General features: G+C 51.4%; 1 protein-coding gene across 4 annotated transcripts in view; it reads left to right on the top strand.

The window, feature by feature from the left end:
* The window catches only part of CNKSR2 (connector enhancer of kinase suppressor of Ras 2), a 574,134-nt gene that overhangs the window by 185,260 nt on the left and 364,637 nt on the right, over nucleotides 1-24,237 (top strand). For all 4 annotated transcript variants that reach the window (XM_058186957.1, XM_058186956.1, XM_058186955.1 and 1 more), the window contains exons 2-3: nucleotides 423-586; nucleotides 23,666-23,868. In XM_058186957.1, the coding sequence (XP_058042940.1) occupies nucleotides 423-586; nucleotides 23,666-23,868 (367 nt within the window). The remainder of the gene's footprint in view (nucleotides 1-422; nucleotides 587-23,665; nucleotides 23,869-24,237) is intronic.

The raw sequence follows: 24,237 nt of genomic DNA, 5'->3' as shown, positions 1-24,237 counted from the left end.
GTCTTGGCTTCCTCAAAAATCCTGTTTATTGAGTACATCATATTGCCACGGTCAAAGGTTAAGTCAACACTGAGTAATTTCTGCATTTTTGGTATAATTAAAGAATAGATAGTGTCAACCCCCTGTGTATTACAGGTCACATTAGCCAACCAAGCAGGTGATGAACTTCTCAGCACTCCCTCCTGCCATTGCTAGGGCATGCTGATTTGGCCTTGCTTTTCAGGCTCCTTATCATTGTTATGTCTGGCACATTGGAGAAAAATAGTCTACATTTCATAAGTCCCCCTCCTCCCCATAAGTATGGCAACTAAGAAACGAAGCAAGAAAATACGAAAAAAATGTCAGGTAATCTAACGTTGATAAATAACACAGTTCAAGTACCAATTTGTAAATATTGTGTTTATTGTTTTTTTTTGTCTTAGGCCTTGATGACTGCCTGCAACAATATATCAAGAATTTTGAGAGGGAAAAGATTGGTGGAGACCAGCTATTACGTATTACTCATCAAGAATTGGAGGATCTGGGAGTTACTAGAATTGGTCATCAAGAGCTTATCCTGGAAGCAGTTGACTTACTCTGTGCATTGGTAAATATTTTGAGAATGAAGAACAGGGTTCTGAATTTTATGAAAATTGTATAATCAATGGGATTGTGCAAAACTATTTCAAGGATTTTGAGTAATACTAATATATTTTAGTGATACAAAAATAGAATTGTAGTACAAATCATAGTTGAAAAGTCTTTCATTTCAAAATCAAAGTTAGCTTTTTTCAAAGAAAAAGTATTTTTATTGAACTGAAAATGACTATTTTGTTTGCAAAAATAATTTGTTTCCAAAAGGAGAAGCATTGATTTCTTTGTAAATCATACTTACTTTTTACAACAGCAAGCAAAATGCCTTCTTCTCAAAATACAAAACAGGGCACTTTGACTGGATTCAGTGGTGGGATTCTACCGGTTCGGACCGGTTTGGGTGAATCATTAGCTCTGACTTTCAGCCGTGAGCGAACTGGTTCACTCTGATTTTGAAGTGGGCCCGCCCGCCTGCCCCTGTGTTATACTCGCCTGTATTTCCGTTTCTGAAGCATCAGTATGGCAGAGTGGATTTTCGCGCCTCAGCTGTTTTCCTTGCTGGCAGCAATGTAGAAGGTGAGTTTTCTCCAAACCGTGCACATGCGCACAGCACATGCTTAGCAAACTGGTTGTTAAAATGGTAGGATCCCACCCCTGAGTGGATTCATACCTCATATTAAATGGTAGTTTTAATTATTTATTTTATTTTATTATTATTTTTTATTTATTTACATTTATATCCCGCCCTTCTCCGAAGACTCAGGGCAGCTTACAGTGTATAAGGCAATAGTCTCATTCTATTTGTATATTTTTTACAAAGTCAACTTATTGCCCCCCCAACAATCTGGGTCCTCATTTTACCTACCTTATAAAGGATGGAAGGCTGAGTCAACCTTGGGCCAGGCTTGAACCTGCAGTAATTGCAGGCTACTGTGTTCTAATAACAGGCTCCTTACAGCCTGAGCTATTACGGCCCCTTTATGATTTGGTGAATAAATTGCAATGGGTGAGTTACAAAATATCCTAAGACAAAACCAAATCAAATTATAGCTTAGCTTTATGTGCAATTAGCATTTCACTGCCAATCCTTTTGGACATAATTTCTGTGCATGCACATGTGACGGCATATTACCTGGAAAGTAGCCATACTGAATTTTTGAAAAGCTGTAAACTCCTCAGCACTTTAAAGAGGAGAGCTTCATTTGTGATATTACTGCAGCTGAAGCAACCGTTTGAATATTTTGAAAGGCCCTCTAAAATAAGTATTTGCATGTCAACTGTCTGACTAGTGAACCCAGAATAAGGAAACACTTTTGGGAGCTTTGAATTTGAAAATAAAACATTATTGGATATACAATATTGATACTGAAGAAACAAAACCAGCTCTGGCTTTCATATGCAAATGCTTGCCTAGTTAAACAACAGCTTCCTCTTCTCCCCACCCTTGGGTGATCACATTATCCAATTATGAGAAGTCCTTTTGTTATGGGAACTGTTCTTTCTCCAGCACCTTTAGTGGTGATCTTGATGGTTGCCAAGCTTCATGATCTTCGCATACATTCTCAGCATTCCACTTTACCCTCACCCCACCCCCAGTTCATTGCAAGTTGATTGGCTCGCTTCTGATTTGCGTTTCTTTTGTGACTCCCTGTTTTTATTCAGGGTTTTCTGCACATTTTCCCAATCAAGGAAATGTCTATTTCCCTGTATTCAGGGTATTCATCCATTCAGCTAATGTTACTGAGTGAGGGGGTTCCTTTGGAAATTCTGGCATTGGCATAAACTCAACTCCCATGGTCACTTTAAAGGGGATGAACCCAATGCTTCTATGTACTGAATTATTATAACCCACTTCTTCAAAGGTAGGAGCTCCACCCAGTTGGTTTGCTGATAGTTTACATAGCAATATAGATATTACTCCACTATTGTGTTAGTTTGTTCCATCACACCATTGGGAAGGAATGGGGAGGGGGGAGGAAGGAAGGAAGGAAGGAAGGAAGGAAGGAAGGAAGGAAGGAAGGAAGGAAAGAGGGAGATTGGAATGAGAAGGAGGGAGGGTCTGAAGGAATCCTGCCTTAGCACTTGGCCACAGCAGCCCTACTGTCCTCTCGCCATCCCCTTGCTCCCTCCTTCTGGCCTTTCATCCTATTGCTGAGGATTCTTTGCTTACAAAGCTGGGTCTCCTTGAATGGAGAAGGAGTGGGCTTCCCTCTGATCCACACACTTTGTCTTCCCACACCTACCATGAGCAACCTGGCCAAGGAGATTGAGCACAGCAGCAGCAGCCTCGAGGAGAAAGTAAACACTGCCGGGTGCCCTCTTGGAGAAACAGGGCTGGGCTGGACTGTGGTGTTCCAGTGGCCTGAGAACCAGGTGGGGTTCCAGTGGCCTGAGAGCCAGAGTTGGTTCTTGAACTATGCTGCCCAGGGCTCTGGGCAGCCTGTGCTGCCATTCAGAGGTATTCCACTTGGGCTGAGAAGGACAGTGAGGCTCCTCTGGTGGATGAGGCTTTGGTGCTTGCCATAGTCTCGCCTTCCTCCACTGGAGACCTCCCAGTCTTGCCTGGTGCCCCACAGATGGTGGAGGATGACACTGAAGCAGTTTCCTATGAGTCCAACCTCTGCCTTGACAGATCTCTGGAGAGGAGGAGCAGGTGGCAGGGGAGCTGCATGAGAGTGGGCTGCCCCAACAAGCCAGCATTCTTACCACACATGATTGGAAATGGGGATTCCCTTTGGAGAAGGGCCAGCTTCCCTCATGCAGGACCGGGGACCGCTGCTCCCCTACCTCCTCCTCTTGCTCTCCAGAGATCTGTCAAGGCAGAAGTTGGACTCATAGGAAACCACTTCCTGCAAACTTTGTCCTCTGCACTTCCACACACAGCATCATCATCCTCCACCTCCTGCTTTGCTTGGAGGAGACACTGGACAGGGAAACAGCAACAATGTCTGGGATTGGGAGAAGAATGTTTCCTTTGGCATGCTGTGCACATGCACACACACGTACACACCCCTTTCCAATCTTGGAGAATTTTATTCACATCCGAGCTTGCAAACTGTCAATCATCCCTGGGCTTAGGGAGAAGGCCCTCTTCTTTCTCCATAGTTGTTGTGTCTTGCCCGCCCTCAGAGCAGCCGGGGCCTTCTTACCTGCTCCCGCACACTGAGGAATGTATGCCTCCCGGTCCCAGTCCTGGCTCCATGCCCACACAAACTGCAGAAGGAGAATCTCCCTGCCCCAGCCCTGACTCCATGCCCAGGCAAACGGAGCAGCTAGACCCTCCCTCCTCCACAGCAGGTGAGCCTGAGGAGGGTTTATTACCAACAGCTGATTGGTGTGACCCTCGCATCAGAAGATTGGAGAGGCGGAGGCTACAGAGGGAAGGGAGGGGCAGGCCTTAATGAGTGCTGAGTCATGGAGCCACACCCCATGGCCTATATAAAGGATCTACTTTCTGGCAGTCTCTGAGTCAGGCAAAAGTCAAACTTATCTTGCTGAAGTCACTTACTGGTCTCCTGCCTGCTCTGAGGACTTTGCTAGGACTTTGGGCAGAGCTGCAGAGGCACGCCTGATTCGGATTTCCCGGACCCAGCCGTCAGCGGAGGAGTGGGACACGACATCTTGCCTGACTCCCACACATCTACAAGATGGATCAGCAACAGCTGGCGCTGATTGTGCAGCAGCTACAAACAGACAACCAGCAACTGCAACAGCAAGTCGCCCAGCTGACTGCTCAACTGGCTGCTGGGAATGCCCCAGCAGTCCAACCTCCTCCTCCTCCTCCTCCTCAGCGCCACAGCCCGGTACCGGTGCCGGAGAAGTTCTCAGGACGGATGGAGATGTTCCCGGCCTCATGGCCCAGTGCCAGACCTACATGGCAATGCGGCCGGGGACTTTCCAGATGACCGGGCCAGGGTGGCCTTCGTGATGAACCTGTTGTCTGGCCAGGCTGCGCAGTGGGCCACGCCTTGGTGCTCAGGGACAGCCCCTTGCTGGCGGACTACCAGGGGTTCTGGGGCACCACGCCTGATGTATGAAGACCCTGTGCGGGCCCAGACGGCTGCCGGCACCTAGAGAGATCCAACAAGGGCCCCGCCCGGGAGTACATCGCGAATTCGTTGCTGTGCCATGATTCGGACTGGAACGACACGGCACTAGCGGACGCTCAAGAGGGGCCTTCGGAAGAGCTCCAGGACGAGCTGGCTCGGTGGAGGCGCCACGGACCCTCATTGACCTGGTGCCCTCTGCCTGCGCCTCGACACCCGCCTCCAGCAACGCCCGCCCTGTCGCCGCCCGCAACCGTCAAAGACCGTCGCCTCCCTCGACCTGCTGACCCGTCCCGGCCACCCGCCGTGGCCGCCGCCGAGGAGCCCATGGAGTTAGGAGCGGCCAGGCCTCGCCGGACGGCCCAGGAGCGGAGCCGGAGGCGCCAAGGGGGGCTGTGTTTGTACTGTGGGGAGCCCGGCCATTTCGCCGCCGCATGCCCCAGGAAGCGCGGCGGAGCACGACGCCCGTCCTCGAATCCCGCCTGGCCAGTCGGGAACGGGCAGGCCCGGCCCAGGGAAACCCTAGGCCGGGCACGGACCAAGCCCCGCCAGACATGGCCGACGTGGACCCCGGGCCCCTCGGCACCTGATTTTGGACACCCGGTGTGGTGGGTGACCGCCGGAAGGGATCCCGCACACGCTGGTGGATTCTGGGGCCACCACGAACTTTATGGACCGGGCCTTCGTGGACCATTTTGGTGTCCCTTGGTTCCGTAGACCTCCGATGAGCGCCGAGACCATCGACGGGAGGGAGCTGGTGGCGGACCCATTAACTTCGCCACGCAGCCCTTGCGCCGCCATCGGGGACCACGAGGAGGCGATTCGCTTCACGTGACGGCGGACCTCCACTTCCCAGTGATCCTCGGACTGGCCTGGCTGCGGACGCACGACCCTCAGGTGGCCTGGTCGCGAACGCCATCTCGCTTCCCAGCCTGCAGTGTGTCGACCACATCCGCCACACCCGCGCCCGCCAGGACGCTTCACCCGGCCGCGCCGTGCCCCTGAGCTGCAGGACTTCGCTGACGCCTTCAGCGAAAAGGAGGCGGACCGCTTACCCCGCACCGCCCCACGACTGCCCGTGGACCTGCAACCCGGCGCCCGCTGCCCACGGGCGCCTGTATTCCATGTCCGAGCCCGAGTTGGCCGCCTCAGGGACTTTCTGGACAAAAATCTGGCCCGAGGGTTCATCCGCCTTCCAAGTCCCTCTGTCGGCCCCGGTCCTCTTCGTAAAAAGAAGACGGGATTTGGCGCCTGTGTTGCGACTACCGCCGGCTGAACGCCATCACGGTATGGAATCGCTACCCCCTGCCGCTCATCCCGGAGCTGATGGACCGGCTGCGGGAGGCCTCCATCTTTACCAAGCTCGATCTCTGGGGGCCTACAACCTGGTGCGGATGCATGAAAGGGACGAGTGGAAGACGGCGTTCGGCACCCGGTACGGACACTACGAGTACACGGTCATGCCATTTGGGCTGACCAACGCCCCCGCCGTCTTCCAACATTTTATGAACGATGTGTTCCGGGACATGTTGGATCGGTTCGTGGTGACATCCTGGTCTACTCCCAGTCCAGGGAAAGTCACCTCCAGCACCTCCGCCTGGTCCTGCAGCGCCTGCGGGAGCACCAGCTCTACGCCAAGCTGGAGAAGTGCTTTTTCCTCCGGTCGTCCATCGAGTTCCTCGGGCACATCCTCTCACCCGAGGGGATCGCCATGGACCCGCGCAAGGTGGAGGCCCTGAGCAGCTGGGAAGCCCCGCGTCGGGTGAAGGATGTCCAGCGGCTGCTGGGCTTCGCCAATTACTATTGGACCTTCATCCCGGGCTTCGCCACGCTGACGGCTCCGCTCACCCAGCTCCTCCAGAAGAAGGTCCTGCCCGTGGGGTCCCCGCAGGAGGAAGCCTTCACGGCTCTCAGGAAGGCTTTCGCCACGGAGCCCATCCTGCGACATCCCGACCCGCACCGCCTTCGTGGTGGAGACGGCCGCCTCCACCGTCACCCTCGGAGCGGTGCCGCTACAGGCCCCGGCGGATGGCGGCACTCTTTTTCCCTGCGCGTACTACTCGCGGAAGCTCAACCCTTCCGAGCGCAAGTATACCATCTGGGAAAAGGAGTTGCTGGCTATCAAGGCCGCTGCTCGAGGCGTGGCGGCACCACCTGGAGGGGCCCGGCATCAGGTGGAGGTCCGAACGACCATCGGAACCTCGAACATCTCACCACGGCTCGGAAGTTGAACCAGCGGCAGATCCGTGGTCGCTGTTCTTGCCCGGTTCAACTTCCGCCACCTATATCCCCAGTGGCCACAACCGAGGGCGGACGCCTGTCCCGTAAGCGGAGTACCTGAGCGCCCAAGACCCTCTTCCTCCACGGACTGTACTGCCGGCGGAAGCCTTGGCCGCCCGGGAACCGTGGACTTACGGGCCCGGTGCGAGGCGCAGCGCCAAGACGCCTGGTCTCAGCAGCGGCGAGCGGAGGCGGGCCCCACGCCTCCGTGGACATTGGAAGACGACGACTCAAGTTCCGGGGCGGTTGTATGTGCCCACGGGCCGCTCCGTCCTCGTCCTGACCCAGTGCCACGACAACCCTGCCGGGCCATTTCGGGTTTTTCAAGACTCTCAACCTGGTAACGCTGGACCTTCTGGTGGCCCGGTGCGGCATGATGTCCATGCCTATGTGACGCCCTGCGTGCCGTGCCGGCAAGCCAAGGCCGCCACGGGGGCCCCTCCCGGTCTCCTCCAGCCCTTGCCGACTCCTGACAGACCCTGGGGGGCGATTTCCATGGACTTCCTGACGGACCTGCCGCCCTCGGGTTCACCACGGTGCTGGTGGTGGTGGACATGCTCACCAAGATGGCACACTTCATCCTGCCGCTGGCTGCCCACCGCCACCAAGACAGCCCGCCTCTTCTTGCAGCACGCCTTCCGCCTCCACGGCCTGCCGGACAGGGTGGTGTCGGACCGTGGGGTGCAGTTCACGGCCCGCTTTTGGAAGAGCCTGATGGCCGCATTGAGGTGCAGGTGTGCCTGTCGCCGGCGCACCATCCGGAGACCGACGGCGGACGGAGAAGATCATCGGCGCCCTGGAGCAGTACCTCCGTGCTCGTGAACCAACAGCAGGACAACTGGGCCGATTACCTGTCCCTGGCGGAGTTCGCATTCAACAACTCCCAACACACCTCCACCCAGACCACCCTGCTCCTGGCCAACTTGGGGTACCATCCGCGCTCTTCCTCTGGCGCCCGGACTCCCGGTTCCCGAGACACAGTCCTTTCTCTCCGAGTTGCACGCGTCCAGCAGATGGTGCGCCGGCAGCTGAATCGGGCGGCGGAGGACTACAAGCGGTCGCCGATCGCTCCCGACGGGCAACACCCCGCTGGTGGTCGGAGACCGCGTGGCTTCCACAGCATCTCCCGTCCGACCGCCGGCGAAGAAACTGGACCACCGGTTCATCGGTCCGCTCTCGCCGAGGCGGTCATCAATCCGTGGCCTACCGATTGACCCTGCCGCTCCATGCGGATCCATCCTGCCTTCCATCGGTCCTTGCTGGTCCCTGAGGCCCCGCCGTCTCCCTCCGCGCCCGGGCCCCACCCGTCGCTGTCGACGAGGACGGGGCGGAGGAGTACGAGGTGCACAGCATACGCGACTCCCGCTGGCTGAAGGGGCGCTTCCAATACCTGGTGGCGTGGCAAGGGTACGGGACCGAGTTCACCTGGGTCAATGCCTCCGACGTCCACGCCCCGGACCTGGTGCGGGCCTTCCACGAGCAGAACCCAGCCCGACCGCATCCCGATCGTCAGCCCCGGGGGAAGGGCCCTGCGGTGAGGGATAGTGTTGTGTCTTGCCCGCCCTCAGAGCAGCCGGGGCCTTCTTACCTGCTCCCGCACACTGAGGAATGTATGCCTCCCGGTCCCAGTCCTGGCTCCATGCCCACACAAACTGCAGAAGGAGAATCTCCCTGCCCCAGCCCTGACTCCATGCCCAGGCAAACGGAGCAGCTAGACCCCTCCCCCTCCTCCACAGCAGGTGAGCCTGAGGAGGGTTTATTACCAACAGCTGATTGGTGTGACCCTCGCATCAGAAGATTGGAGAGGCGGAGGCTACAGAGGGAAGGGAGGGGCAGGCCTTAATGAGTGCTGAGTCATGGAGCCACACCCCATGGCCTATATAAAGGATCTACTTTCTGGCAGTCTCTGAGTCAGGCAAAAGTCAAACTTATCTTGCTGAAGTCACTTACTGGTCTCCTGCCTGCTCTGAGGACTTTGCTAGGACTTTGGGCAGAGCTGCAGAGGCACGCCTGATTCGGATTTCCCGGACCCAGCCGTCAGCGGAGGAGTGGGACACGACAATAGTGTGGCGATGGGAGGTGCCATTTGGGTTATTCCAGTCTCTAGCTCTATGGTCTCTGAGTTGAAAGAAAAACTTCTGAGGATCCGCCTCCCTGGTGACGTTCCCCGGCATTTTTCAACTCAGCCTCAGCTATGGTCGCTTAATTTTTAGCTCCAGAACTTTAGAGTTGAACAATATTATTCCCTGGATATCCTTTTCCTATTTTGGATTTTGGTTCTCTTTCCTTTCCTTTCAGGTAAAAGTTGTTTCTTTTATCTTGATTTTTCTTGGATCTATGATTGTTGCTTGCAGCTAGGGAGGGCTCTCCATTGATATGGATTGGAGCTGGGGGGTTGTCCTTTCCGATGCCTCCCACCCTCCCCCTTTCCTCTCAGGTACCGGGCTGGTAACTGGGGGGTGCTGCAGGGGTTTGCTTTCACCCCAAAGTTTGCAGCTGGCCTCCATTGTCTCAGAGCGCCCTGATAAACGTCGCTGGAGCTGTGCTAGCCTCTAGGAGCCTTGCCATGGCTGCATTTTACTCAGGAGTTTTTTCAGCGCCGATCAGCTGTGGAGCACGTTTCTTGCTTACAGCTGGGGGCTGTTTTCAAGTTTGTCGGCCATGCCAGCCTCTTGCAGCCTGGGCTTGGGCCATTTTATTGCTTCCTGGATTTTTGTCCCAGGAAGGAACTGTGGCAGAGCCGCTGGGCTGCCCTAGCCTTTCTTAGCCTAGTGCAGCCCTGGGAAGGAAGGAGTTAATTGAGCGCCCCTTTTTCCCGCCCTGTACAAATGCGGCTTCCGGTCTGGGTGGCTTTGGTCCCCTGGCATTATTTTGTGGCCACAGGGCTGGCAGGGCTCTCTGCATCAGTGGATGGGAGCCCTGGTAATTTTCCAGCCCTTTGTTTTGTGCCTGCTGGCTAGCTTTGCAGGACCAGAGCCTGATATCTACAGTGATCTGCAAAATTCCAGTTTGTCTGCATCGTGGGATCAGGCTTGTATATTTTTTCCTTTCTATCCTGTCTGTTTGCAAATAGAAAGAGAAACTGGACTTGGGACCTTTACTTCCTTGAGGGGGGTTGGTCATTTGGCAAATAGTTTGTCCTGCCTTTGTGGATTACAGAGGCTTTTGTCCTAATATCTAACTTACTATGGGAGACTCTGATAGGCAGGCTGCATTTTCTGCAGAGGGTTTTTGGTCACCTCAGCCAGATAGAGGGGGCAGAGCACCAGTCAAGCCTAGAACAGCCAGCCTTGCTGCAACTGCTAAGATTTGTACCAGGACCAATGTCCGTGCTGGCACATCCAAGGCTGAAGTAAAGACTGACTGGGCACGACAGAAAGCCATGGATAGAGAGTTTGCCAAGGCTTCAGCAGAGTTTTTATCTCAGGCCCCTTCAGACTCTGCCATTTCTGAACATCAGAAGGCTTCTCCAACCCCAGATTTGCCTCCTCAGCAGGATCTGAACATACCATTTCAACCTGCAGCTACCAGGCCCTGGTCACCTCACTGACCCTCTCCCTCGGCCTGGGACTTCTGGGGTACCACTTAGGGCCCCTGAGGCAACGTGGACTTCCACCACTGCGGGACTCCACCAAGGGGATGTGGGAGAACAAGACATGCCACAGTTTATAAAGATGTGGATTGATCAGGCCATTAAGAGAGGCATTGTGGAGGAAATGCACCAGCAGTTTCAACCACCTGCCTACTTATATCCTTTGGAGCAGGGAATGGCCTCTCAGAGATTTATGCCTCCAGTGATTGAGTACCAGGCACCTGTGTCTCCTGCTCCTTCTGGAATTAACTATTATGATGGGGAATGGCAAGATGAGGAGGATTTTTCTGTATCAGAGCAGGATGCCCACCCAAAATCTTCCTTCAAGGGTCTGTTCAATCCTGCCCTTCTGAAACCTTTGTTGGCGAAGGCTTGGGCTAGAGCACGTATGGATCAGGCACCTGCAACTTCTAGATCCACTTTAGATTGTAGGGAACAGGATGATTTCCTGTTCACTGAGCAGGCAGTGGAAGCAGTTACCATTCCTATTCTGAGCTGTTTTTGGACTTAATACAAAGGCAGTGAACCTCATCGGTTATGGCTTCCAGGGCCGCTGGGTTGGAGAATCAACTCTTTGGAGTGGATGCAGCCTTACTTAAGTTACTGGACATTCCTAAGGTGGATGCTCTGGTGGCTGCTCTGACCTCTTCTGTTTTACCGCCTGATGCTGAGGATGCCTTGCGGGCACAGGAAAAGAAAGAGAAGACGGCCTTGCTCCGGGCTCACCTAGCAGATACTTGGGCTATTAGAGCCTCTACAGCGGCGTCCTTCCTTACCAGGGTGTCAGTTTGATGGCTGCGACAACTTCAGTCTCACTTAGCACTGAATGATATACATGCTCACCAGTACGTCTCCAAGATTTTAGCTGCTGCAGAATACACCGCCGACGCAATCTTGGCCTCTACCAAGTTTTCTGCCAGGGCCATGGCAGCATCTGTCACTGCTAGACGTCTGATTTGGCTACATCACTGGCGCATGGACACTAAGCATAAATGGAAGCTTGCTTCTGCCCCTTTTGAAGGGGGACATTTATTTGGCCAGTCTCTGGACCCTTTACTAATTGAAACCAGGGACAAGAGATCAGGTGGCAACAATATACAATATACTAAACATAATACTTTTTGACAACCAATAAGTCAGGGAGAATGGTTGGCTTATATGTTAAAGAGACAGAAAGCACCTGTATTGAAGGAATTGAATACAATATTGGGACAGGCTGGGCCTGTTTGCAGATCGCTGGGATAAAATTAAAACAGCAGGGCTCTCAATTTCTCTCCTCCTCCTAGGCTATTTGCCCATTTTATGCCAGAGTCTGTCACTCATGGGGACTATTCAGCATTTGCTGGATATTCAGGCCATTCAGTCGGTTCCACTGGAGCAAAGGTGGCAGGGTTTTTATTCAATCTTGCTCATCGTCCCAAAGGCCTCGGGGGGTGGGTGGGTGGGTGGAGACCAATTTTCAATTTGAAGGGACTCAACTATTACATCAGGTACAGGAGGTTCAAAATGCACTCCCTGCATTCTATCTTAGTGGGGATCAGGGAGGGGGACTTCTTAGCTTCCATAGACCTCACAGAAGCGTAATTCCATGTCCCTATCAATCCAGACCATCGTCACTACCTGAGATTTTGTTATGCCGGCCGGCATTTCCAATACAGGGGCCTTCCGTTTGGATTGGCTTCGGCCCCTCGAATGTTTACCAAGATTTTATCCATCCTGGTGGCATACCTCAGCTACGACCTTAGGTGCTCTGAGGGATCATGGGTTTTCTGTGAATTTGGAGAAATGTCAGCTCATACCATCCACGAGGTTAGTGCATCTGGAGGCTCTGATAGACATTCAGGCGGGTCAGGTGTTCCTGTCCCAGGACCGGTAGGAGACCATATGGGCTTTAATTCAGCTGATTCGGCAGGACCAGATGGTGCCAGTGGCCCGGTTGTCCCAACTACTAGGGAAAATGATCTCCTGCCTGGCCATAGTTCTTTGGGCAAGGTTCCATGCTTGACCACTCCAGTGGTTCTTGCTTCCCTTTCAGAGGGCGGGCACCAGTTCCTTGAGTCAGGGTGCTGCCACGAGTGCTGCTCTCTCTCTCTTGGTGGGAATCGGGGGCCATCAGGAGGGGTTGTTTTTTCAGGGAGCTTTGCAGAGTGACGGTGACGTTGGACGCCAGCCTCTTCGGCTGGGGCAGACGTTGCGGGTCCCAGGTGACCCAGGGACGCTGGACTCAGCTGGAGCTTGATCAGCAGATTGACTGGCTGGAGCTGTGGGCTACGCGTCTGACTTTTCAGGTTTTTCTGCCACTGGTGAGGGGGAGACATGTTCTTCTTCTCACAGACAGTACAACGACAAAGGCACGTGCCCTGATGCTCGAGGCGGAGGCACTTTGCCAATGGGCAGAAACTCATCTGTTGTCCCTGACGGCAGACCATATTGCCAGGATGGACAACATCAGGGCAGATTGGCTGAGTCGGGCAACTGTGCATCCATCAGAGTGGAGGCTCCATCCCAGTCTCTTTGCAGCCCTTGTCAACCGGTTTGGTCAACTGGTGATCGATCTTTTCGCATCTCCAACGAACACTCACCTCCCCCAGTTCTTGTCACGATTCCCAGCCCCGGGAGCAGAGGGGATGGACGCTCTGAGGACCCCATGGTCCAAGGGCCTCCTATATGCTTTCCCTCCCCTACCTTTGATCCCGGCGGTCATCAGGAAGGTGCTGTTGGAGAGGGCAGAGATACTATTGGTAGCTCCCCATTGGCCCAGGAGGCCGTGGTTCACTGACCTGGTAGGCCTGTCAGTTGCCAAGCCCTGGAGAATTCCCCTGGACATTGTCTCCCTCAGCCAAGGACTGGTGCTTCATCCCGAACCCCAGCGGCTCCAGTTGGCCATTTGGCGGTTGAGTGGAGGCTCTTGAAATGGGAGCAGTTTTCTTCCAGGGTCATCTGGACGAACCAGGCGGCCAGGTGGCCTTCGACCACATGCATTTACAACACCATATGGACCACCTTTATGGAGTGGTGTAGTTCAAGACATTGGGACTCTACTTCGGCCTCAGTGGTGGAGGTGCTAGAGTTTTTACAGGAAGGCCTTAAGCGGGGGCTTCCTCCTAATACCTTGAGGAGGCAGGTGGCTGCAGATGCTACATTTTTCATGTGGGGACTTCTAATCCGCCTCTGCACCATTATCCAACTTGGGACCTGGCTAAGGTTTTGCAGGCATTAACCAAGGCCCCTTTTGTACCATTGAGGGAAGCCAGTCTGCAGCTCCTATCATGTAAGGTTGTTTTCCTTGTGGCCATCACGTCTGCCCGATGGATATCGGATTTGGCGGCTTTATCGGTGAGAAAGGACCTGTATATCTCTCACTCCAACAGGGTGGTCCTGCAGCTGGACCCTGCCTTTCTACCAAAGGTCAACTCAATGTTTCACCGAGCACAGGAGTTGGTCCTGCCAGACTTCTGTCCAAGACCTCGGCATGCCTTGGAGCAGACCTGGCATACGTTGGATGTTAGGCGGGCCTTCTGTATTTATATCTCACGGACCTCTTCCTTTCGGAAGACTGAATCCCTGTTTGTCTCCTATCAACCATCAACTCTTGGCCACAGTGTGACATCTTCCACTGTGGGGTGTAGGTCATGTATAGCACGTACTTTTGAGCTTCAAGCTCTTTCGGTGCCTCAGGGGATAACGGCCCACTCTACTCGCAGTGCAGCTACAACGGTAGCATGGGCTACCCAGGCTTCAGTGGAGAAGATTTGTAGGGCAGCTACATGGACTTCTCCTTTGTTCTGTCCCCCCACCTACAACACATGAGCAAACGACGTCTACCAGTAATTTATTTTTACAAGCCGACCTGAATCCCTTTAGCAGATAAAAGTTCTGGCAGCTACTTTCCGGATGTCTGCCAAGTTTCTTATCACCTCTAGAAACAGGTGTCAGCGTATCTCTAGTCCATTGCTTGAGCAACCAAGAGTTCAAAGAGTAGTCAGAAGTCATTCACAAAGTCCAATCTTAATTCCAAAAAATATCCCATCTGAAACTCACAATATGCAATTTTTGTCCGTCACAGAGCCTGCAGAGCAACCCCACCCACTTTTATTCCCTGTGGGGCATAGCTCAGTGACTCAGCAATCTCTGGCCCTTCCATGCCTCTTCCTTTGCTGCGCACACATCTCCCTCCGACGCTGCCTGGGATCAATCCAAGATTGATCTTCATCACTCCCTATTAGTGGGTGCTCTGACATGCCTTCCTCCTGGCCTTCAGCTGGAACCTGAGGTGTTGCCAGAAAGGAGGATCCTGGAGAGGGAGGCCTTGTGTTCTGTTTCCCCCTCCCAACACTCCAACAAAAAGTCAGTCAAAGGCCTTCTTCAAGTTTATTTACACTTGGCTGGATTCCTTCTGGCACAGAGATGTTCTGGCCACATCTCCCCACGCACCTGCCAAAATCTCTGGAGATAACTAGAAAATTATGGATAAAGCAAGAGTCACTCACGAACAGATTCTTCCATCCATGAAACAGTTTGCCCGCGCAAATTCACTGCTTTGTCCAACACAAAAAGCCAAGAAGCTCAGCCTCCTGCTTTTATCCCCTGTGGGTGTCGCTCCGTAACTCATCATTCCCTGAGCCTGTCCCAAAGCTTCCTCTGCTGCGCATGCCAGTCATGTCTGCGCAGTCTCGTATCGAGTCAAGATTGTTCTTGGGGCGTTGCCAAATCAGAAGAAGGCCCAGGGAAATCAGGCCTTGCCAGCCCCCCCTCCTCCTCCTGGGTCGGTGCGAGGGAGGGAGAGGGCCCAGGGGAAGCAGGCCTTGCCAGCTCCTCCTCCTCACTCTCTGAATCATCCTCCTCCAGGAGTCTGAGTCCGGGAACCTGGGTCACAATACCTTGTCAGCTCCTCCTGGTCTTCAGCTGGAACCTGAGGCATTGCCAGAAAGGAGGGTCCTGGAGAGGGAGGCCTTGTCAGTTCCTCCCCATCACTTACAGAGTCATCTTCCTCTGTGAGGACAGGCTCAGGAGCTGGAGCCACAACATCCTTCTCCCTTCATACGCCATTTTAGACTGGATGCGTATGCCTCGGCAGAGGCTGCATTTGGGCGGAGGGTCTTGCAGAGGGTCCAAGAAGAGTCAGGGTCATCGGCCCAGACTAGTTCCCGCCCGTAGTGCTATCCAGTCTTTGGTATATCCCGATGTGGCACCTCCCATCGCCACACTATGGAGAAGGGACGTTGGTCTTACCGTGATACGTCCTTTCTCATAAGGGCGATGGAGGTGTCAGTCCCATCCTGTTTCTGTCTGGTCCGACTCCCATGGGTGGGGTGTGTTTTCCTGTTTTTCTATTTTTCAGCTGGATTTCCATTCGTTTCGGTTTCATTGTCAAAGCTGGGGAACGTCACCAGGGAGGCGGATCCTCAGAATTTTTTCAACTCAGACCATAGAGCTAGAGCCTAGAATAACCGATGTGGCACCTCCCATCACCCCTATGAGAAAGGACGTATCACAGTAAGACCAGCATCCCTTTCTACCAGTTCTCCGAATCACTCACCACCATTGCTACTGGATTGGGCAATCTGGTCCGAACTGAGAGCATTTCACCCCTGGATGGCTGGCTCCACTTGGTCACTCTCAGCTAATGCATTAACAGGAGTCTATCTTTCCCCTCCCACCACTGGTGTTTCTCCGTCTTTGTGCATTGTCCCTACATGTTGCAAATCTGCCTACTGTACTCCTCCAGCACAAATTGTTGTCTTTTCAGTCAACCACTGGATCCCACTTCTTCAGCCACGTCAACCCCAATATCATAGTCTGCCACTTTGGGGGCTACTATGAACCAAATAGTCTCCTTGTGTCTCCCTGCTCTCAGGGTTACTGGCTTGGTTAGGTACGTGATGGGCAGCTCCCTCCCACAATGAGGGAGCCATCAACTTGCTCAAATTTTATAGGCTGCCTCAATTTTTTAAGTCTCAAACCCATCTTTTCTACAGTTTGTAGGCTAACCAAGCAGCAGGTGCTGTAAATATTTCCCTTGCTCCTGAGTGGGCACTCTTCACCTGGGCAGTCAAAGGGGGGATGGTTCCACTTACTATCAGATTGCCCTCCCCTTCACTGTCACTCTTGTAGAAGACCAGGTTGGGTTTGCTGGGAGTCAGAGTTTCCTCCTTCTCACTGGAAGGGGAAGAGACCTCCATGACCTGCTGTGCCACCTACATCTCCTTTCTCTTCCTTGCCACCTTCTTGGACTTTGACTTGCCCAGACCCCTGGGCACTGACATGGACTGCAGGACTGCAATGGCTTCTTTCCCACATCGGAAGCAAGCCTGAGAAAGTGCCATGGGGTCTCCTTTGGGTTAGAGGGAGGGACTGTTATTCCCTTGCATGCTGGCAGGCATCTCTTTTGGTCTCATCGGGGTGACCCTCATGTACCTACTCTGGCCTACTCTGACTAATCCATGATAAGATCAGCCTCTTCCTGGACTCCCCTTCCCACCCCATACTTTTTGTTGGTCGGGGGTGAGGACCTTTAAACGGGGAAATAGATTGGCAGCTGTGTTTTCCTTAACATCTTCTTAGGATTTCATTGAGATCATCCATCTTGCTTTTATCATCTTGTTTTATCACTTTTATCATCTGTGGGCTCCACGTTTTTCGGCCCTTAATATTGACTGCTGTATTACCACGAGTGACATTGGACGAACTCTTTTTATGCCAAGTTGGCCCAATATGAGATATGAGATATTCTTCGTTGGAACTCCATCGTCTGCGAGGTTCCCCCACCTTGCAGAAATGGCCCTCTACGTTACCGGGGGCCTATCTCAATGACGGGTTTTGGGACCCAGAGAGATGGCATGCATCGAAGAAGAACCTTTGGGGGTTTTTTAATAGGTTTTTAAATAAGGGGTTTTTAAGGGGGGGGAGGGGAGTGACGGGTAGGGGGCGAAGCCCGTCGGGGAGGGCATGTCCAGTCCCAGCGCGTGCTCACGGCATTACTTTATCTGGTCCGAAGACGGGGGGGAGGGGGGTGCTCAGAGCATAGAGTGTCATTCCATCTGTATGGTAAGTGGGAGAGGCAGATATGGTGGAGGCAAGTGGCTGTATCGTTCTCTGGGAGCACGTGTTCGATGTTTAAAAGTGATCACGTGCTCCAGCCCCTTGGTCCTTACCCGTTCCCCAGATGGCCAGGACCCTCAGAGCTTGGGTCTTTGACTGATGCTGTGCAATGCCCGGTCCGTGGTTAATAAGGCTCCCTTGATTTGTGATCTTATTCAGAGGGAGTCCGCGGACTTTACAGGCATTACGGAGACCTGGTTGGGCACAGAGGGGGGTGTAACCCTGGTTGAACTGTGCCCTCCAGGTTTCCGTGCATTCCATCAGCCGAGGGCCCAGGGTAGGGGTGGTGGGGTGGTGGTTGTGATTAAAGAAAGCCTAGAGCCAAGGGAGTCCACTGTGCCTCAGATAGCTGGTTGTGAATCCCTCCTTGTGAAGTGGGGCCATAGGAATCAGATGGGTCTGTTGATCGCGTACCTGGTTCCTTGCTGCGTGACTACAGCCCTACCTGAGCTACTAGAGGTGCTTGCCGGGGTGGCGGTTGAGATTCCCAGACTTTTGGTGTTGGGGGATTTCAACTTGCCATCGGCCGGCTTGTCATCAACGGTGGTTCAGGAGTTCCAGGCTTCCATGACGGCCTTGGACCTGATTCAAGTAACTGATGGTCCTACACACACTGGGGGAGGCACACTAGACTTGATTTTTATCTCTGGACAGTGGTTTAATGATCTGGAATTAGGAGATTTAGTGACGGAACCGGTGTCATGGTCAGATCATTTTCTCCTTCGCCTAGACTTTCGCCTAGACTTTCAGACCGCCGCTCACCACCGCAGGGAGACGGAGCCAATGCGTTGGTTCCGTCCCAGGCGCCTGATGGACCCGGAGAGGTTCCGGACAGAGCTTGGGCCGTTCCCTGAGGATCGTGCCCACGGCACGACTGAAGAACTAGTTGCGGCCTGGGAATGGGCCGCGGCTGGGGCTTTGGACCGTGTCGTGCCTTTGCGGCCTCTGACCCGGCACAGATCTCAATTGGCTCCTAGGTTCTCTGAGGAGCTGAGGGAGATGAAACGCCGGAGAAGACGCCTAGAGAGTACTTGGAGGTCTAGCCGTTCCGAAGCTGATCGGACACTAGTGAGATCTTTTACTAAGACCTACCTAGTGGCAATGAGGGAGGTGAAACGTTCTTATGTTTCCACCCTCATTGCATCGGCAGATAACCGCCCGGCCGCCCTGTTTCGGGTGACCTGCTCCCTCCTTCATCGTGCTGAGGAGTTTAACGGTTATCTATACGATAAAATCGTTCAGCTTCGGGATAGTTTGGACCAAAATTGCGATGATCCAAGCGAGATGACGGAGACACGTCTTGTTGAGGTTGTTTGGGATGAGTTTGAGTCTGTGGCTCTCGAGGACGTGGACAGGTTGCTGGGGAGGTTACATGCAACTACATGTTTACTGGACCCGTGTCCCTCCTGGTTAGTACTGGCTACTCAGGAAGTGACATGAGGCTGGCTCCGGGGAATTATAAATGCTTCATTGGTGGAAGGGGTTTTTCCCGCTGCCTTGTAAGAGGTGGTGGTGAGACCCCTCCTCAAGAAGCCTTCCCTGGATCCAGCTATTTTGGGGAATTATCGTCCAGTCTCCAACCTTCGCTTTGTGGCGAAGATTGTAGAGAGTGTAGTTGCATGGCAGCTTCCCCAGTACCTGGATGAAGCTGTCTATCTAGACCCGTTGCAGTCCGGCTTCCAGCCCGGTCATAGTACGGAGACAGCTTTGGTCGCATTGGTGGATAACCTCTGGAAGGGCAGGGATAGGGGTTGCTCCTCTGCCCTGGTCCTATTAGATCTCTCAGCGGCTTTTGATACCATCGACCATGGTATCTTGCTGCACCGGTTGGGGGGTTTAGGAGTGGGAGGCACCGTTTATCAGTGGTTCTCCTCCTATCTCTCTGACCGGTCGCAGACGGTGTTGACAGGGGGGCAGAGATCGACCGCGAGGCGCCTTACTTGTGGGGTGCCTCAGGGGTCGATTCTCTCGCCTCTCCTATTCAACATCTATATGAAGCCGCTGGGTGAGGTCATCAGTGGTTTCGGGGTGAGTTATCATCTGTACGCTGATGACACGCAGCTGTACTTTTCCACCCCAGACCACCCCAACGAAGCTGTCGAAGTGCTGTCCCGGTACCTGGAAGCCGTACGGGTCTGGATGGGGAGAAACAGACTCAAGCTCAATCCCTCCAAGACGGAGTGGCTGTGGATGCCGGCACCCCGGTACAGTCAGCTGCAACCGCAGCTGACTGTTGGGGGCGAGTTATTGGCCCCAATGGAGGGGGTACGCAACTTGGGTGTCCTCCTGGATGGGTGGCTGTCGTTTGAGGATCATTTGGCGGCCGTCTCCAGGAGGGCCTTTCACCAAGTACGCTTGGTTCGCCAGTTGTGCCCCTTCCTTGACCGGGATGCCTTATGCACGGTCATTCACGCTCTTGTCATTTCTCGTTTGGATTATTGCAATGCTCTCTACATGGGGCTGCCCTTGAAGTGCACCCGGAGGCTGCAGCTAGTCCAGAATGCAGCTGCACGGGTAATAGTGGGAGCCACTCGTTGCTCCCATGTAACACCACTCCTGCGCAGTCTGCACTGGCTTCCTGTGGTCTTTCGGGTGCGCTTTAAGATCTTGGTTACCACCTTTAAAGCGCTCCATGGCTTAGGGCCCGGGTACTTATGGGACCGCCTGCTGTTACCCTATGCCTCCCACTGACCCGTACGCTCACACAGAGAGGGTCTTCTCAGGGTGCCGTCCGCCAAACAATGTCGGCTGGCGGCCCCCAGGGGTAGGGCCTTCTCTGTTGGAGCTCCTACGCTTTGGAAAGAACTTCCCCCTGGTTTACGCCAAGTGCCTGATCTTCGGACTTTTCGCCGTGAGCTGAAAACGCATTTATTTATTCAATCGGGACTGGCTTAAAAGTTTTATTAAATTTTAATTGGGGTTATTTATGAATTTTAGGGTTTTAAATTTTTTAAATTTCGGCCATCTTTGTAATATGCTTGGTTTTAAGTTTCTGTTTTAATGTGTATATTGTGGGTTTTTATTATCTGGCTGTACACCGCCCTGAGTCCTTCGGGAGAAGGGCGGTATAAAAATCTAATAAAATAAATAAATAAATAATAAATACCATGTGCTGCCAATACTTCAACAGGTCTTTTTTCACTGTGTTTGCCAGCTGATACTATGTCTCGAGGTTATCTGGAGTCTCTCAGGGCAGGCAGTTTTGTTACAGCTCCTTGTTTAGTCCATCTCAGAAGTGGTAGACCAGCAAATGTTCTGGCCACCCTCTCAGCTTCCAGCCAGGCTGCAGAACTCCCAGATGTATTTGTTTACTGACCTATTCCCCTGTTTTATAGCACAGATCCTGGATTCTGCTCAGTTGATTTGCACAGGGTCTCCAAACCTGTCCCAAAGCTCCGCCAGGAGGGCATCCACATTTCCCAACTCTGGCGCCCCTTCATCATGGAGTGTAAGGCCCAGCCTTGCCCCCTTATTCAAGAAAGTGAAGACACTTGAAACTTTGTATTTCAAAAGGAACCTTTTATTGAAAAGGAGTAAAAGCAGGAGAGATTCAAAGCAGGTTCTGAGGTCCCTCAGAGCATACAACTAGGATAAAGAAAAGTAGGAACCCCTCCCAACAGTCCGATGTGGATTCTGCCAATCCATAGGTGTTAAGATGTTATTGTACTGGCCTCTCTGAGAAAGAGATAAGAAAAGTTTCTCAAGGCCATCTTCTGGCATTGAAATCTACATGGCCCTCCCTCCCTTACATTCTCCAAGAGTTGAGAATTTTCTAGGCATCCAAGGTGCCAGACAATGGCTATAAATCAGGTGAAAGGTTATACAAAAGACAATGCAAGAAATAGGATATCTCAGGTACATAGAAAGGAAAGAGAAACTAAATGTATCAAACTCCAAACTCCCCACCTCCTCCTCCAAAGAATGGCAGATACATGGATCTGACATGGAGGTACATCACCCAATCTGTTGCCTCTTCTTCTAGATTCGAAAAAATTTAAGTAGTCAATTCATGGTATATTGCTGATTGCTAATAGTTCCATACCTGGTTCAAATAGGCTATTTTGGTCTATCAAACATGGCTTTAGAGGGGGACAGTGATCATAACTAGCACATGTGAATGCATGATTGAGTCTGAGCTCCTGCTGTTGCAGGGATCCCTGGGCTTTTCTTGCAGTCATGGAAGAGATGGCAATCCCCCTGGGGGGACCTCAGCTCCTTGAGCCAGACTCCCCAATCTCACCCTTTAGGGTGGAGACAGGGTTGGGGTTGCTGAAGCTTGGTCCATTCAATCCCTGCTCCCAGGACTGAGGATTTTATTGACACTGCTCCTTGCATCTCCATTCTGACTACACTTTTGTGCAGCTGCTCCACAGAAGGGCTACAACATGCTGCAGGAATTTCCATTCCCCTGTTTTTTCCTAGTCCAATTGGGATTTCTTCCTGATTCTGACCAATCAGGTGGGACCAAGAAGCTTAATTTAGTGCCTTATCTGTTATATGTCTTTCAAGGCAAATGGATCAGGCCATGACTCCTTCCTCACACTCTGGTGGCTGCTCTACCTTCTCCAGCCTCATCTTGGATTGTGTCACCACCGTCTGTGCCCAAGTTAGCTTGGGCGGCTGCCAGTGCCTCCTGAGGAGGGAGCAATCCAGGCTTCACTGTAGCATTAATTTTTTGCTGCCGTCGAGACATTGTTAGGTTACAACTCTCTCAGAGGCATATGAGTATGTTGTGTTAATTTAGGGAGAGCTGGTTAAATATCAACTGTCTGAGTAGTGAACCCAAAATAAGGAAACACTCTCAGGAGCTTTGAATTCCCAAAAGTAAAACTTTATTGGATACATCATTTTGGTACTGAAGAAACAAAACCAGCTCTGGTTTTACCTCTCAAATACTTGCCTAGTTAAACTATAGCTTCCTCTTCTCCCCACCCCTGGGTGATCACATTGTCTTATTATGAGATGTCCTTTTGTTATGGAAACAGTCCCATAACTGTTCTTTCTCCAGCACCTTTAATGGTGACCTTGATGGTTACTAACCTCTCACGATCTCCACATACATTCTTAGCATTCAATTTGCCCCCTCCCCCCTCCCCCAGTTTATTGGCAAGTTGAAAAGCATTAAGGTTTGAAAGAAGCAAAATGGTTCAATCTTGACAAAGTGATTCGTGCTGCACGAACATTTTGCCAGCAGATTTTTCTGTTGCCTGAAGATAAGACTGATCTCATGCAAGTATTACTTGAATTTTATGAATTTTCTACTCTATGGAAAGAGATTCTACATTATTAGACATATTTTAAAGATTTTATTGCAAATGTGTCTTAGAATGACTAAGGAGAAAGTTTTCTAGGAAACAAAGTTTTATAAAAAGAAGCAAATGAGTTAAGGAATCGTGGGAATTTCTGATCCAGAAAAGCAGATTAAACGTTAATTTTCAAAAAATAAGGATATTGAAAATATCCTATACTGTAATGTATTAAAGATTCAGAACAATACTTAAACTTATATAGCCATATATAATTCCTAAATTGTTAACTGAATGTTTCTTACATATTTTTCAAATAAATCTTTAAACTATTTCATAAATATTTGTTTCTTTTAACTAAAAAGTACCATTTTACTATGGAAATATACTGACATTTATTTATTTATTTATTTATTTATTTATTTATTTATTTACTTATATGTCTTCTCCTAAGACTCATGGCTTACATATGAAGATAGTCTTCATCCTATTTGTATATTTATATACAAGTCAACTTATGCCAACAATCTGGGTCCTCATTTTACCTACCTTATAAAGGATGGAAGGCTGAGTCAACCTTGGGCCTTGTGGGACTAGAACCTGCAGTAATTGCAAGCAGCTGTGTTAATAACAGACTGTCTTAACAGTCTGAGCCACGAGAGGTGGCTAAATTTATACCAACTAAATTTATAGTTGGTAGATTTTTAATTTCTACTTTTAACACAGAAATAAAATTATGCAAGAAATAATAATTGATGCATTCATGGGCTAAGCATTAAAATATTATTAATAAGAATAACCTTTTTGTGCCCTTTTTTAAAATGCAGAATTACGGATTAGAAACTGAGAACCTAAAAACACTTTCTCACAAGCTAAATGCATCTGCCAAAAACCTTCAGAACTTTATCACAGGAAGAAGGAGGAGCGGTCATTATGATGGTAGAAGTAGCAGAAAATTACCAAATGATTTCCTTACCTCAGTGGTGGATTTGATTGGAGCAGCAAAAAGTCTCCTAGCATGGCTAGACAGGTAAAACCATTTCAGTTGTTCCAAGGATGACTACCTTATTGTTCTTATAAATAAATGTAATGCATTATAAGTTGTATTAAAGTATTTTTTTTAAGTTTTATTTTAACATTCATATCCAATAACATATTTAGTGTACAGTCATATACAATTAATCAGACCTGCCCGGTCACCACCCCCTTCCTTTAATTCTCTTCCCTTCTCTACCTTCTTCTACTTTCCACGACCATCCTCCCCTTCTCTTATCTACATCCTCTCCTCCTTCCTCCCTACTCCTTTCTTCTCCCTCTTCTATCCCTCTTCCTTCCTTTCCTCTTCCTCCTCTTCTCTTTCCTACCTCCTTCTCTCTTCTCCTTCCTTCCTTCCCATCAT

The sequence above is a fragment of the Ahaetulla prasina genome, chromosome 5 (genome assembly GCF_028640845.1).
Source record: "Ahaetulla prasina isolate Xishuangbanna chromosome 5, ASM2864084v1, whole genome shotgun sequence".
Lineage (NCBI taxonomy): Eukaryota > Metazoa > Chordata > Lepidosauria > Squamata > Colubridae > Ahaetulla > Ahaetulla prasina.
The sequence above is the reverse complement of the archived record's forward strand: the minus strand, read 5'-3'. Positions and strand labels throughout refer to the sequence as shown.